Genomic DNA, 16,450 nt, shown 5'->3' with positions numbered 1-16,450 from the left:
GGGTAACGGTCAATACATGCAGAATTTTGGGATATTGGTTCAGTCAAGGGCAAGATGCATAATGAGACGGTTAGAGCAATAATGAATGTTCAACATGATTTCTATATGCACATGTCTGGTATCTCAATATATAAAACTACGAGTTTTATGGGTTATTTGGCGATGAAGTGAGATTGGATGCTGCACTTGTGATGTATGCTCATTGGGTTGGTCGACTTATGAAGATTAAGGGATATGCTACGACCTCAACATTTGTTTTTTGATTTAATCATTATAGGCTACTAATGACGTTTGTTTCTGGTATCAGTTTTAAGACCAACAAAATTCGAAGCTTCGTGAAATTTTGATTGATACACCCGAAGATAATAAATCTTCAAGTCATTTTTGGTTTCAGCAAGTTCAAGACGTTCTTGAAACTTGTATGGTCCTCCTCAAAGAACCTCTTTTGGAATAAGTTCAGTTTGGACTTAAATGGAGAAGGTGGAGCACAACAGTAATCACAGTTTATTGGAGAATTCAAGTCAAGGTGGAGATTGTTGGAATATGCCTAGAATTCTAATTCCTATTTGGATTAGGACTCTATTGTGGAGTATTTAGGTGAAGGATAACTTTGTTGTCATTGAGTAATTAGGAAGTATAAATCCAATTAGGATTAATATTCCTAATGCCATATAGACTATTTATTCACTATATATACACTACCTTATTCACCTTTTAGAAGACACCAAAAACCGAACACACAATGTAGACATTGATGTGAATAAGGGGAAAAGGGGGTGTGTGTGATGTGAGGAATATAAGTTAATTCTTACCCTTTTGGGTACTTCTTGTAGAGAGAGAAACACTTTGTGGGTTTTTCTTCTAAGGGCATATTTACTAGAGATGTTCTCTATTTGGTGATTCTCCACCAATTTTGTACTCCTTTTGATGATTAGTGGATGGCTCGAATCTTTCGCCCGTGGATGTACGCTTTAATGCAGAACCACGTAAATCTCTTGTGTTATTTATTATTTTGCTATATTATTGTTTATTGATCAAATCCATAATTAAATACCTACCAATGGTTTCGATTCCGCTGCGCATACCAATCCGGTCAAGAACCGGTCACGACAATTGGTACCAAAGATTCAACAATCGGTATCAATGTTACAACAAGCTCGCTAGTAACAGTTTTCATACTGAAATATTTTTCTGTATGCTTGAGAAGGTTACAGCAAAGAAGTATTACCTTAAACACTTTGATTTTCACTATAAATATGGCAAAAAGAAAAACTTTTCACATGCCGATTATGAAAGGGAAACTAATCCAAACTAGGAGCAACCTCGGTGGGATTTGATTCAAAAACGTCAGAATTAGAAGCATCGGGTTCTTCTAACATCTCTCGAGTTTGAGATGATTCTTTGTAAGCAGGAGTCTCTTTGAAATCTGTTGCTCCTTGGTTGTATGTTGACACTGCTATTCCACAAGCAATTAACTAACAAGAACAACAAGTCACAATCAGGAAATGCAGAAATTAAACATAAGGACCTCAAGAAAAAGAGGCCTAATAGGAAATCCAACTATATAATCAAGAAAAACCAAAAACCAAAAACCAAAAACAAGAAGAACATCAAGAAAAGTAATTAGCAAAGTAGTAACAATCTAGAAAAAGAAGCTTAAATTGCAAAACTCACTAGAAATAATGAGTGATTATTTCACATAACGGTTGTACCACATCATTCGTGCAACAAGCCCATGAAATGTTTGCCGTATCGGGATTTTGAATAATTACCATTAAATATCCTAACATTGCAAACGTGTCATTGATTTATTGCATGAATGATGCGACACAACCGTTGCATTGTGTTGATTAATTATGCAGAAATAACAATAAAGAAGAAAAGAAGAATTAACAATCAAGAAAAGCAAACAATAAGAACATCAAGAAAAGTAGCTCATTAACTAGCAGAAGCATTCAGAAAAGCACAGATAAAAGATAAGAACATCAAGAAAAAGAAGCTTTAATAGAAATCTAACTGAAAACAATAATAAAGAAAAGCAAGAACAAGAATTAACAATCAAGAAAAGCAAATTTCAAAAACAAAACAGGAAGAAAAAGAGCTTAATAACAAGGTAATACAAACACGCCAGAAAACAGGACACTTGCATACAGACACGGAAAAACAATGTTATTTCTAGGTTTCCGATATCAAAATTGAAGTTCCATATCCCAGACATCAAGAGTCCGAGATGTTTCCGAAACGGGACACTTATGTTGATCAAATGAAGTGACCGAGTCACGGTCGATATCGTCACTCACATCAATATCGTCACTCACATCAATTGCGACCTAGCTTAATAATCAAGGAAAGCAAAAAACCAAAGACAGCAAGAACATCAACTACATCAGAAAAGTAGCTTATTTAACTAGCAGAAACACAAACAATCCATAAAAAGCACAACTTAAAGATAAGAACATCAAGAAAAACAAGCTTAAACAGAACTCTCACTACAAATAGCAATCATCAACAACAAAATACCAATCAAGAAAAGCAAAAAACAAAAAACAAAACACAACTCTACTGAATAGCAAGGTTTAAAGACCAAATTACCGCAAAACCAATACCAAAAGCCCACAGATACTGAAGAAAGAAACCAAAAGCATCCCACTTAGGTCCCTCCCAAAACTCAGTCTCATCTTTTGGAAGCCTAGACAAGATTTCATAATATTCATTTTCCACAACAACACTGCTACTGCTAATTCCAGTGTCACTAATCAAATCACCATTAACATCTTCCATTTTATAGTATTCATCCTGGTCTTTGGTGGTGGTGCTGCTCTTTTTGTTCTTGCTGTCAAACCGGCCACTTTTTGAAGAGGATGAGAATTTCTTAGCTGACACTATTGTATGGATAGCTCTTCTTGGTGTTCGTGGGGAAAATATCTGTGGGTGGTGGGTGTACATGTGATGTTTTGTTGGGTTGGTGGAGGGAATTCTTGCTCCGCCATTGCAGCCACCGTGGCCGGAGGCTATGAAGAGAGACATTAGTGAGTGAGTGAGTGGATGAGAGTGGAGCAAGGATACGGTTCTTGATTTTGTATGGGATATAATGCTGATTTATTATTAGGCAAAAGATACAAAAACAAAAACCTCCAAATTTCCCCAAAAATACAAGCCACCCCCTTAATTTATTTTTAGCACACATAAATCCTCACAGCTCTAATATCAAACAAAAAACCCCTCCGTCCATGACTTTAGGTTTAAATGGTGACGTGACACTAGGAAAAAACGTTCAAAACATATTAATATTTAAAATACTTATCAAATTCATATTTCAAATTTTTTATTATTATTTCACCCTCATAAAAGGTTCAAAAATACCCTTAACTTAAAATACATTCAAACAAACCCTCTTCTCCACTAATTTAAGAAAATAGACATATTTTCCCGACCTGTTTCCGGTAACCTCCCCGACTCACCGCCCCCTATCTACCATCGTCTTCCATGGAAGACCAGCCACTGCTGGTCTTCCAAAGGGGAAGACTCCACTAATTAAAAAAAACATATTTTTCCGACCTGTTTTCCAGCAACCTCCCCGACTTATCACCCCCTATTCGCCATCGTCTTCCATGGAGAAAGACAAATCGTCTTTCTTTGGGGAAGACAGATATGTCTTCTTCATTGGAAGACCAGCAGTAGTTGGTCTTCCTTGGAAGACGAGCCGCTCGTCTTCCATGGAAGATGAGCGGCTCATTTGCGGAAGAGGGTGGTGGCGAAGTGCGGCGGGGGGTCCGAGGCGGCGGTGCCGAAAATGATTAATATTTTTTGTTAATTAACTATAATTAATTAGGTTTTACTAATTGAAAATTTAATTGAATGAGGTTGTTATTTTTTTTAATTGAAAATAAAAAAAATTATTGATTTGGTATACCCGCTGTCGTTTGTTCCGGGAGTGTCTGATTACGGTGGTTCAATTTTTATTTGATTTTAATAAAAAAATAATTAGAGTTAATTAGAAATAAGAGGGTGAAATAATACAAAAATATATATAAGTATAAATTTGGTAAGTGTATAAAAAATTAAAGGTGTTTTTGAACCTTTTATGAGGATGAAATAATAAGAAAAAAAATTGAAATATGAATTTGGTAAGTATTTTAAAAAGTAAGGGTGTTCTTGAACTTTTTTTCTAGTGCTACGTCACCAATCTAATGTCTGTTTGTCAAAGTCAAACTTGGAGAGTTTTTTTTGTTCGATTTTAAAACTGTAAAGGTTTATTTGTGTCAAACAAGGGGCTGCTTTATACTTTTGAGTAAATTTGGAGAATTTTTTTTATGCCTTTTACCTTATTATCATCATCATTTTAATAAAGGTACAATGCCGCCGCCCCCCCCCCCCCTCCTCCCTCCCTCCCTATTTTTTCATGGCTTTAGACAAAAATAGTCATAATTTGGTTAATTTTTTACTCCTTTATCAAATAAAGTCGAGGTGATAATAAACTATTAAACTATTTGGAGTTGAAGGGATAAAACAAATTAAAGTATATTTTTTTAACAATAATTTTGTCGAAAACGAATACTTTTGTCTAAAGTAACTCTTATTTTTAAAAAATTTGTTCCAAATTGAAAAGGTTAAATGAACCTTTGTTGATTATTATTTGCATTTGAGGAAATTATGGTAGGTCAATTTATTCTAAAAAAAATGATGCATCGCCGATTCTTACATATATACAGGTTGAAGTTGATCGGAGTTGGACATTTATTTTTTTCTTTCTTTTTTACGGTTTCTTCTTGCAATAATATGGTGGCCTCTGTTTCTTCTATTTTCTTGAATTGTATAATTTATCCACCAAGACGACGCCGGCAAAGACGACTCCAACGCCGACGAAGACTGTGATGCTTGATTTTTCCCTATTTCTTTAATTGTATAATTAATGGGTATTTGTTGTTTTAGGTTAATTGTTTCTTTTAAATGCGGACAAATACGAGTTTTGATCTTTTTCATGCTATGAATGTGTATAAAGTCCAAAATAATGAGCATAAGGTGTTTGATAAAAGTTCTAACTGAGCTCAAGAATGTGTTTGAATATGTTTAACGTCTGATATATTTTAAAAATATATATAAAATGGTAAACCGATATTTAACAAGTAATAGTTAATTATATTGCAGTAAACCTCTGACTTACATCTGGTAAATATGTATATAGTTCATTTAACTTTTATAATTTTTTTAATAAATTAATAGTAAATTTGTCTTTTTTAATAAATTAAAATTAAATTAATAGTAAAAATTGCTAGACTTGCTGGATTTAGAGCTAAGTTAACTTGTTATTCTAATATTTTACACGGCTAAATCAATTGAAATAGCCTAAAGATATAAATTTAATATAAGTATTATATATAGAGAGTTAAATTGGTGTATAAATAAATCGCACAAATAAAAATTTCCTTAAAAATTGGAGGGGATTTGATTAAAAAAATATTATTAGAATTAGTAATATTCAATTGAAATTTTTTATTTAATGTTAAAAGAGAAGAAATTAGAGATAGTTAGAATAAATAATTTAAAAATTAGATTATAGAATTGTGGAAGAATCTGAAAAAAAAAATGTACTCACTATGATAAATAATAATTGAAAATATAAAGGAATTAGTTTAAAATATAATCAAGTGTGCTTGGAATAGTGCTTTACCCAAATAAAAGAGCAGCAACCCGGTCGAATTTGTTTTAACAAACATATGGTGGGCTTTTCTTAACAAAAAAAGAGAGGCAACGGCATCGTTTTAGCCTTTTAGGTCGTCTTCTTCCCTTGGCTCTGCAGCCCTATTTGATACGGTAATCTTTCTAGAATCTTCTTTGTTCGTTGTTTGTTGCCTTGTGAGTTGCGAGTCCAAATGGATAAGTTGTATACTACTGGTAAGCACATTATATGGATAGTGAAATTTGAGTTCATGGAATATGTTGATACACTTGAAACAGCATTTTGTTCTGGTTTTAGCATAGATGGTACTGGCCTCGTTATGACCTGTGCTCAGCCTTTTCAAAAATGTCAAGGTAAGCCCTCACTTGTCATTTCTGCTCGTAGATTAGATGAAAATGGTATTTTTCATGAAGCTGAGTTGGTATATCAAAAACCACAATGGGATGTTATGCTTTTAAAGGTTAAAGGCATTAGCGACACTACGTTTGGAAAACTTGTTGATGATGGTTCGCTATATGCTGGGCAGCCCGTGTTTATGATAAGTGCTGCTGGTGAACTTGTTGCGTCATTTTTGCGAGGCATGGTCGCTTTTCCATGTTACCATAATGCAGATCTTCCACCTGATGATGGTACAACTTGTGCTGATATTGTACCAAATTCATGGGATAGCATAACGAAGCATAGAGTTATGGGAGATTTATGCTCACTGGATGGATATCGCGGATTACCAATTCACCCTTTACTTCCGATAATACAAATTAATAGCTCTATCCATGCAGGAAGCAGCCACGGTTGCCCCATATTTAATTTGATGGGGGAGATTGTGGGAATGATTATAGGTCTATCTGATGTTGTCATTGGTATACACGTTAGTGCTTTAAGGCAAGTTGTACAAGAGCTGGAAGAGAAGAAGAATGTAATCTCTAGCGCAACAGACCCAAAACCATAAGGTACAGTGTGTTTTTTTTATGTGAACGATGCAACATGCATTAATTATGCATTGCCCATTTATAGGTAGATTCGATGCATTTGTGTTTGGTAGTGTGCTAGAGATAATATTATTGTTAGAGCCTCGCCTAACATTGTGTGTTTTGAGTTGAATTGATTATTTGACGATACAGTTAGGATCAAAGATACCTTTCGATTAATATTCAAAATGTGGATAAAACATAAACATCATAAGACCATGAGTACTAGTATTTTAGATATAATAGTTTAGAGAAAACCTATTGAAAAGTAAATGTGTTCATGCTTCGTATTCATATTTTTGAATTGGATGCATCTGCATCAATGCATCAAACCCATGAAAAGGCTACAAGTCTGAAACGTTAAAAATTGGACCAATTTGTATTTCAGATGGTACCTCAATTAGGTAGGCGTTTAAACTTATTTTATTTATCACCTACATGGTCCAAATTTCTTAGATTTGAGCTTGTAGTTGCATTAAAAAAAAGTGTATTACAGACGGTAATGAAAAATACTATGTTTAATGTTGAGGAAATTAAGTTATGTGAGTTTCAGATTTTTGGGATTGATTGTTGGTTTTTTTTGTCACTATCGTATCTTTGTTCTTTTATAATGGCTTTGCTAATTGCTTTTTCTGCATAACTGAATTTCAGTTTGCATGAAAATGTTTCAAAATCTTACTTCCTCTGTAAGTGATGTCTTGCACCTTGTTTCCAGCTTCAGTGGGCTTCAAGTTTAAACATGTTCTTATCTGCATCTGATATTTACTCTCTTCTTCGAGCTGCATTAACTTTGTATTTTGGCTACAAAGGATCACTCAGAGTTGTGTTTCATTTGACAATTTTTGCTGAAAATGACTCATTTGATATTTAATGCCAAGCGGAGAGGTGAATTGATGGTTTATTCTACCTTCAATGCTGATATTATTACGATGTCTCAAGAAGAAGCATTATGTTTTGAAAATGGAAAATACAGTCGCTAATACCTTTTCTTTTTCCAATCTTATAGCTAGTGTTTGAAGTCGCAACGGCTATGGAACTTGCAGCATTTTAGGAGTAGTTCTTGCATTTACTTGCTCTTTATTTTGACAGTTATGGGGTTTGCAACTTTTTTCTGCTTAACAAATATTTTGTCTAGTTAATTAGAAACGTCAAAGTCTCTTTTTTGATCACATGTGCTGGTATGTGATGTAGCTTTCATGTATTCTGAATGTTACTAGATGGTAAATGTGATGATATATTTAGGCACCTTCTTATTTTTTGGGTTTAGTGTGGAATGTACATTTTGTTTTTGCCAATTAATGTGCTTACATATATGGTAGGACCATTTTGAACAAATTTATGTATATTTTAAATTTTGCTTCATTTTATCATTACTGATGCTGCTCCTATTGCATTATATGGCCGTTAAATGTTCTTTCGGTCTTTTTATTTCTCCACATTTACGCATGATTTTTTGAAATACAGAAACTGGCTGCTGGTGAATGCTTTACTGCTAGAGTTTCATCATGTTGTCTGTTTCATATTACATATTCTTCTCACTTGTTTCTAAGCATATTTAATTTTTTTCTTAACTTTCCATCAATGATATTTTGGTTTATGTTGTGAAAAGTAAATGATATGCAGTTTAATTTGGCTTGAAAATTAGGATTTTTGAATGTTTTGGAAATTTTTATCCCGACTTGCTTTATGAAATCAAAGGTAGATTTATTGTGTTTTGGTTCAATTGGATTGTAAGTTTAAACCGGTTCGTTTTGGTTTAGTCGGCACAAGAATGAAAGATTTGGTGATATTAGTCTTTTTATTTCTTATTTTTGAAATTGTGTTGTTTGATTTAGTAGAAACGATGAGAAATTATATTATGTATAAAGGCGTAATATATTTCCATGATAATGAAACAAGCATATAAGAGCATCATAGCCAGATCAAAAGTGTATTCTACATTTGTACTAATGACAATATAGAATAATACAAATATTAATTAATACTAATAAGACAATGTTTTGAAGTTTTTACTGTTCTGTTGGCTGCTTATTGACAGAAATTGCTCCTTGATTGTCTCAGTTTTTATTATTTTCTTCGATGGTATTTTCAGTTTCTTTTCGCCAGGCTTGCAGGCAAAGGAAAAACCAGGATTCCAAAGTCGAAATTTTCACATTTTGCTATTTAAAATAATCAAATGACATAAAAAAAAGGTTCAAGTATAGTAATTAACAATTGTAGAGGCGGTCCTACGACCATCCCTACAAGAAACAAATCGTCCCTAAAATTTGTAGGGGCAGCTATAACCACCCGTACAAAAATAATATCGTCCCCACATCGGTCGTTTTAAAAAAATTCTCCGATGAAGAGGCTCAGCGGACCCTCCTCGACCCTTTGATCTACCTTTGCTAGCTGGCCTTCTTTCACTATAAATTTGAATTTTCTCTCTCTATTCTATCAGTTCATTTTTCTATTTTCTTCACCTCTGTGCTTGCTAATAATTTCTGCATCTAACGTTTCTTATTCTCACATGTATATGCTTATACTTTTCTTCCCCCTAAATTCTTTTTTTTATCTGCCATTGGTTGCTTTGTTTATATAGAGAAATTATATTGATTTTGATTGATTGCAGAGGAGGCTATTATTTTTCAGAGTGTTTATCCCATGCAACCGTTGTGCCACGTCATTTTTACATCAAGCCAATGAACATTTGCGATAGAAAATCTTTTAATTATTACTTATTCTTTTTATTATTCAATTTTCTACATGGCTAACGCACAATTGATTTGTTGCACGAGTGACATGGCGCAACGGTTGTGTGAAATAATTTTTCTATTTTTCATTTGTTGAGTTGGAGGTTGAGGTTCATGCACCTCTTTTTTACTGGCAGCATAAGGCAACAAAGGAGGTCTGGACAAGCAACAAAGGCAACGGGCCAGGTTTAGGCAGACTATGGTGTATGCAGGCTAATCCAGGCCTTTCCTAGTTTGAGTTTTATATTGTGAAAATTAGAAGAATATTTAAATAATAAAAATATTAGTATTTTTTAACTCTAAAAATTCAACTTGATTTCTTTATTTCAACGTGTTATCTATTTATTCATATTACTCCGTCACTTTTGTTTTGTACTTCATATCTACTTTACATGTTTTATACACAACAAGCGTTTTTTTTTACTTCTTTATCTTCTTCAACTTATTTAAAAAAAAAACTAACCAGCAATTCAACAAATTAAATCAAAATTTTCATTTCATAATAATTCAACAATTGATTTCTACAATTCTACTATTACTTTTTATAAAAAAAAAAAATGCAAGTTTTAAATTTAGTTTAAAACAATTTATAAAAGTTGCGAACAATTTACAAAGGTTTCAAACATATTATAAAATTTTCAAAACTGTTTATAAAGATTTTCAAAATATAATTTATAAAAGGATTTCAAACAGTTTACAAAAATATTTGAAATGCTTTTAAACAATTTATAAAAATTTCAAAGAGTTTTAAAAACTTTCAAACAATAACTAAAAGCAAATTTAAACAGTCTTTAGAACATTCTCTAAAAACAGTTTCAAATAGTTTATAAAGATTTCAAACAGTTTCAAGCAAATTACAAACTTTTCAAAACAGTTAATAAAGGTTTTTAAAATTCAGTTTATAAAAGGATTTTAAACAGTTTACAAAAGTTTTCGAAACATATTCTAAAAACACAATTTACAAAATTTATCTAAAACAGCTTAAAAACAGTTTCAAACAGTCTATAATGGTTGCAAACATATGAATAAAATCATTAATACAAATTGATAATTAACAAATAAAAAAATAAAAAGAGAAAGAACAAGATCCAGAATAAGAGGATAAGGTCGTGGCGATGGTAGAATCGTTACTTTAAATTATTTGAGACAAATACGATAATTTTTTCATCAGCTATTTTTTATTTGTTTCAGAAATAAAATTATTTATGGTATAGATCGAAAGTATTAGATGAATTATAAATAAAATAAAATAATATTTGTTAAAAAAATTCATTGAAATGGAAGAAGAAGAAAAAGGTTTGAGAGAAAAAAATAAGAAAAGGACGAAAACAAAGAAGAAGAAAAAGGTTTGAGAGAAAAAAATAAGAAAAAGACGAAAACAAAGAAGAAGAAAAAGATTTGAGAGAAAAGAATAAGAAAAAGACGAAAACAAAGAAGAAGAAGAAGAAGAAGAAGTAAAAAAAAGAAAGAAAGAAAGAAAAAGGAGAAAAAGCGAAAAAATGTGCAAGTATTAAAATTAGGTATTTTCGTAAATAAAAAATAGACATAATTAAAGTACAACTAAAATTATTAAAAAAAAAGTAAAAAAATAAATTTTTAAAACTGAGATACTAGATGCAAATAAGTTTATAATTAGAATTTTTTCTAGAAATTTCTTTTTTATATTCGCAAGTTGTAATTATTATTTAAACATGTCCAATTCGTAGCTGGAGGATTTTTTAATTTTACACTTGTAATACAAGTTTAAAATTAATAAAATATGTAGTAGACTTTCTATTTTCTATTCAAGTTTTAATTCAGATTTAATTTTACCACGGTGATAAGAAATAGATTTATAATGTACGAAAAGTGAATAATAAAATCAAATCATAAATGGTTATTTAGTTATAAAAATTAGTCTATAATAAGTGTATTAATTTATAATTTTCTATAAGTTTTTTTTCCTAGCTAGAATTCGATAGATAGCGGAAAATATACAAGATGATGAAATGATAGTCATATAACAAAGACTAACCATATAATCTTTCAAAACTAAATCCAAAAAAATAATTAAAAAACATCTAAGGATACAAGTCAAAAATAATCGAAACGAAGATATCTTTAAGACGTAAAACTCGCCATAACTTAATATAATGGTGAACAAAGTTCCATTGGAGCGAGGTCGAATTTTACCACCCATCTGATTTTGCCGACGATCCGCTTGATCCGTTGAGTTCTAACATTCCGAGTATTACCTTCAATAGATTCCACAAGTATAGATTTAAACACATCAAAACTTCTTAGATCATAAAAAGTTTGAACATAAAACTCAAAGAAACACCATAGCTCTTTAAATAATCTAAAAAATCTGACATGCAACATGAAAAAATCATCCTAAAATAATTCAACATAAGAAACTCTAAAATGAGAGATTTATTGAATGAAAGAAATAGATAAATAAAGAAATAAAGAAAAAAGAAATGGAGAAATGGTTTTTCAGCCAAGAGGCTTGAAAACCACCTCCTTAAATCAAAGGTTTTAGTGTGTGGTTTTTTAGAGAGAAGGGAGAGAGATAGTTTATAGTATAATCTTTTACAAGTTGTGTTTAACATTCGTGTACTCATTATTTTTATTTACTTGACTTAGCCGGACAAAATTAGTATCAACTGGATTCATATCAGTTCAAACTATTCGTATGCAATATAATTTTGCATTACATAATAAAAAAATGTATTTTTTTAGTACTCGATAATGAAAAACTCACTTGATTAAATTAAGAGAGTTTTATTTCTAATTGATACTGTTATAAGTCTGTTTTAAACTGGGTCATGTAAGCAGTTAGGCGAACTTGCATTGAGTCCGCCCAACTGCTTACTGACAAACATAATACAGATACTAGGTGAGGTCCATGTCCCTTCTCCACAGAACGTGTGACATGGGAGCACTCTGCAATTTTTATTGGACATAGGTGAACCACTAGCAGCGTTTATTACTCCCTTTAAAGACTATAAATAAATTTATTCATTTCATATTCTAAACACTTTACCTTTTTACCTTTAATCTCAGTTAACGTACTAACTTAAGTATTAGAGTGGTTTTCAAGATAACCCAGCCTGCTTTCTTCTAACATTCTTCCCTGTGCAAGTTCTCGGTTAGAGACTTGTGCATTTATGAAATTATCAAATCCAAAAGCTAAAATGAACTTATTTCTCTCGAGATACTAGTTTGAGGGCCGTATCGACCCTTTATTTGATTTATAGATATTGGAAATTTAAATTAATGCATCTAAATATATAATCTAAAAGCTATTTCAAAAAATATAAATTAATAAAAATTTATTTTACATCCTTAATTTGATATAAATTATCAATTGAATTAAGAATACAAATATCTACAAATTGGCTAATTTAGTTCACTTTACCGTAAAGAGACGAATTCAAATCTAGGGTACAAATAATTTGTATTTTGTCGAGACGACATAAAATTATCAAAAAAATCTAAAATTAAAATGATGATAATTTATTTAATCGTTTAAAATTAAAAGGATAAACTGATCTAAAATATTCACTTTAAAAATGTCTTTATCAAAATTCTATGTTCAGTCTTATTTGATTTTTGAATAAAGGATCAATTCACCCCTAAACTTGCCATAAAATATCAACAAAAGAAACAATTCTCGCTAGTTTTCGTACAAATCAACACGCAACTATGCCATTCCGAATCAAAAAGGCCTCTCCCTACTCTCACCCCGGCAAGTGAGATACACTCTCTGCGAAAAAATGAAAAATTTAAAAAGACCGTTAATTTTTAAATTAAATTAATTTTAATTTTCAATTATATTTTTATAATTTGAAAAATTCAATAATTAATTTGTGTTTTATTAAAAAACATAGTAGACCTATTTTTAATTTTTTTTTCCTTGTTTTTCTTCTCTTTCCATGTTTCTCTTATTCTTCTTCTTCTTTCGACCACATTCCCCGCCGCTCATCGCCACTTCCTCAAACGAGGAGTACCAGAACTGCTCCTTTTAAGAGAGGAGCAACAATAGCTCTTCCAACAAGGAGCTATTACCCCTCGTTTTAGAGGAGCAGATATGTTGCTTTTCTAACGTGGAGGAGCAGATTTGCTCCCGTGGAACAGATCCGCTCCCAAGGAACTGATCGCTCCTCATCTAAAAAGCGGTTTCCGATGGGAGTTCCATGATAGCTGTTTTATGCGGTGATTTTTGGTTATTAAATAAAATAATTAGTTTTAATTAAAGCTAATTATTTTTAATTAATATTAAATTATGATTAATCAATTAATTTTTAAGTTTGACGATCTCAAATTTTATGTCAAATGACCTGATTTGATGCGTAATGACCAAATTGTATTTTTTATATCAAAAGCCTTTAAATTATTTTTGTAATATTTTATATCAAGTTCAAAAGATGAATTGATTCTTTGTTCTTTGATTTTTCATTAGGAGTTCAAATAACAATTTTATTGAAATTTTATGTATTAACAGTTTTTCTTTAATTAATCTTGCGCTTGTATCCAACTTTTTCTTCCCTATTAGTATTTATATTAAATTAAAATATTGTTTCATAAAAAACCAAATATATAAATAGTAGTAATGATAATAATAATTATCCTCTCAAAAAAAAATTATAATAAGAGTACTTAGAAATAAAGATATTTTCCTGCTTTTACTTTCCTTTTTTGATCTTTCCAAATTTACAAACTACTATAGACAAGCAGATTTAAAAAAAGAAACGTTCCGTACCATCAAAACATACGAAACGTTTCGCATTTTCTTTCTTCATTACTACAAGGCAGAGAGTGACTCAGGCTGCCACTGCACAGCCGACATCTCCGCCGGAACAAAACTCTCGTCGGAATAATCAAACAAACCTCCTAACGCCACAAAATCACCACTATCATTATAACTAAGACTAACCGAGTCGACACCGAATCCAAACTCAAACGAGTCATAATTCGGTATCTTTTTTTCAAACCCTAGCATCTCTCCAAAACCGCCGGCGCTTCCACATCCAGATCTGCTAGTTTCCGTCTCTGTATCCGCCGTAAAGTCGGTAACACTAACTTTATCTTCCTCGCCGGAGAAGCTCGGCGGCAAACCAAGCTCGTCGTCGGACGCCTTAAGGAGGTAACCTAGATCCGGCTGAGAACAACCACCGCACAACATTACACCTGCAGGATTAACCGTTTCCATGTCAGCAACCGGAACGAGCATTTCCTCTTCGAAGCTTTTAATCACCGAGTCAAGACCTTGAATCACCGGCTCATCCGACTCGTCAAAAATGTTAAACAAATCGTCCTCTAAGCGCTTCGCCTCAGGCGAGCTCACATCCGAGTCAACACCGGAGTCAATTCCCGAGCCATCTTTCATATCCGGAGAGGTCTCCGTCACCTTCTCAAACGAATCAACTCGAACGAGTTTAGACTCAGGCGAGTTACACCCCGAGTCATCCTCGCGGACTCGCTTTTTATTTTGTCTAGAGTTCTGGTCCATTATTAAAGATTATTTTCAAAGGGACAAAACAAATCCAACGGTGAGGATTATGTTTGGTTTTAGAGAGAGATTAAGGGCGTGTTTGGCTCGACAGTATAACAGTAGAGAGAGAATAGAACTAGAGAGAGAAAATAAGGAAGGTGAGACGAGATGGAAAGAGAAATGAGAAGGGTATATATAGTAGTTGAAGAAAAATAAAAACTGAATTAATTTAAAAAAAAAAAGATAAGATTTTTTGGGGTTATTTTTTAAGATAGTGACATGGCAGCGTGCATAACGGAGTGATAACGGGCCCACATCACGGACGTCTTGCTTTTTCAAATTCTTTTTTATTTTAATTTTTTAATATTCTTTTCTGTTATGTCAAAAAAGAGAATTAACTAAATTTGAATGGCAAGTTGAAGTCCGCTCCGGTCCCACCGAGTTTGGGAATGGAATCATGTGCTGTGCTTTTGTATAGGATCCGTCTTTTGGTAATTTTGCTTTGCTGTTTTTTTGTTATTTATTTATTTTATGAATATTTAATAAAAATGGAAAATTTCCTACATCTTTGATTTATTTGACAATTGACGTTTTCTTTTAACTTTAAAATTAAATTTCTTTTTCTGCCATTTTTCTAGAAAGGTAGATGGTTGGAATTTATCCACCAACAATTATTTGATTTTTATTTGTGTGATTTTTAGGTGATAAAAAAGTCAAAAGTCTAATTATCTACCATAGAATTGAAAATTTCAATTTATCCTAATCTTATTTGGTACTTAATTATATTTTTAATAATTATTTATCATGTTTAATAATTTAAATTTAAATCATTTTGTATATAGTTATTTTGTACATCTAAAAAATGACAAACCTTTTATAAATGGATTAAAAAATTATATTTTTTATTTTATTATATTAGTTATCATTTTAAGAACAAGTAACTGGAAATATAATTACATATATACATTTGGCTGAATAGACTAACTATAAAAGATATTTATATTAGTAACTTTATTGAATAAAAATATTAAAAAATTATAATATTAATTATATTTTTTAAAAATAACATAAAAAGTCTATTACAAGGATTAAGATAAAGATTATGTCCATTGATCTTTTATTTTTTGAAAAAGACCATTAAGTGAGTATTCAAATCTTCATTAATTACTGATGGATACCGAATCCTACAGTAAATATAATGAAGCCGAGTCACAGGAGATCCACTCTCAGATGATACCGGACTCTCCCTGAAGATCCGAAGATATGGAAGAGACGCCGAATCCCTTAAGATTCGGTGATATGCTAATGAAGACCGAATCCCACATGATCCGCCTAAAGCGCGTTAGGTCCGGGATTCGGGTAATCGACTAAGAATGGAAGTATTGTCCTATTCGGACACAAACACTATATATGGAAGGATAAGCTCTACTTTAGGAAGACGTTCCTAAATAGGATTCTTATCAGATTAAGGTAGATCACGACAAATCAGGAGAATCCCTACGATATCGCCGAATCCCTGCAAAGTAGGATTCACCTGCCTAATACAACTATACTAGGTATATTCGACTACTATAAAAGGAGCACGAGGTATGCC

General features: G+C 31.9%; 3 protein-coding genes across 6 annotated transcripts; 1 reads left to right on the top strand and 2 right to left on the bottom strand.

Moving 5' to 3' along the window:
* Positions 1–1,157: 1,157 nt before the first annotated feature.
* On the bottom strand, positions 1,158–3,085 carry LOC126688128 (uncharacterized). The gene is made up of 2 exons (XM_050382722.2): positions 2,593–3,085; positions 1,158–1,475 (listed from the first exon to the last, which is right to left on the bottom strand). The coding sequence occupies exons 1-2, from the start codon at positions 3,025–3,027 to the stop codon at positions 1,302–1,304; spliced, it is 609 nt and encodes a 202-aa protein (XP_050238679.1). The 5' UTR covers positions 3,028–3,085; the 3' UTR covers positions 1,158–1,301.
* A 2,577-nt stretch (positions 3,086–5,662) lies between these two features.
* On the top strand, positions 5,663–9,729 carry LOC126654012 (uncharacterized). Of its 4 annotated transcripts, none has more exons than XR_008791032.1 (2): positions 5,663–7,533; positions 7,655–7,943. XR_008791032.1 is itself a non-coding variant. In XM_050348046.2 (2 exons), exon 1 carries the CDS (start codon positions 5,874–5,876, stop codon positions 6,627–6,629), a length of 756 nt encoding a protein of 251 aa, XP_050204003.1. In that variant the 5' UTR covers positions 5,663–5,873; the 3' UTR covers position 6,630; positions 9,518–9,729. The 4 variants fall into 4 exon arrangements, 3 of the variants coding, with proteins under 3 accessions (XP_050204003.1, XP_050204001.1, XP_050203999.1); XM_050348046.2 differs by lacking the exon at positions 7,655–7,943 and adding an exon at positions 9,518–9,729 and having other exon boundaries at positions 5,663–6,630; XM_050348044.2 differs by having other exon boundaries at positions 5,663–6,630; positions 7,364–7,943.
* Positions 9,730–14,021: 4,292 nt separating this feature from the next.
* On the bottom strand, positions 14,022–15,027 carry LOC126653870 (uncharacterized). Its single transcript, XM_050347861.2, has one exon. It carries the CDS (start codon positions 14,872–14,874, stop codon positions 14,167–14,169), a length of 708 nt encoding a protein of 235 aa, XP_050203818.1. The 5' UTR covers positions 14,875–15,027; the 3' UTR covers positions 14,022–14,166.
* Positions 15,028–16,450: the final 1,423 nt, after the last annotated feature.

Source organism: Mercurialis annua, linkage group LG6 (assembly GCF_937616625.2).
Source record: "Mercurialis annua linkage group LG6, ddMerAnnu1.2, whole genome shotgun sequence".
NCBI classification, from domain to species: Eukaryota; Viridiplantae; Streptophyta; class Magnoliopsida; order Malpighiales; family Euphorbiaceae; genus Mercurialis; species Mercurialis annua.
This window is presented reverse-complemented; position numbering and strand designations above follow the sequence as displayed.

Coding starts and splice junctions, on each gene's coding strand:
- LOC126688128 (XM_050382722.2), bottom strand. CDS start 3,027: ATGTCTCTCTTCATAGCCTCCGGCCACGGTGGCTGCAATGGCGGAGCA. Junction 1,476..2,592: donor CTTTTGGTATTGGTTTTGCG/GTAATTTGGTCT, acceptor TGTTCTTGTTAG/TTAATTGCTTGTGGAATAGC.
- LOC126653870 (XM_050347861.2), bottom strand. CDS start 14,874: ATGGACCAGAACTCTAGACAAAATAAAAAGCGAGTCCGCGAGGATGAC.
- LOC126654012 (XM_050348046.2), top strand. CDS start 5,874: ATGGATAAGTTGTATACTACTGGTAAGCACATTATATGGATAGTGAAA.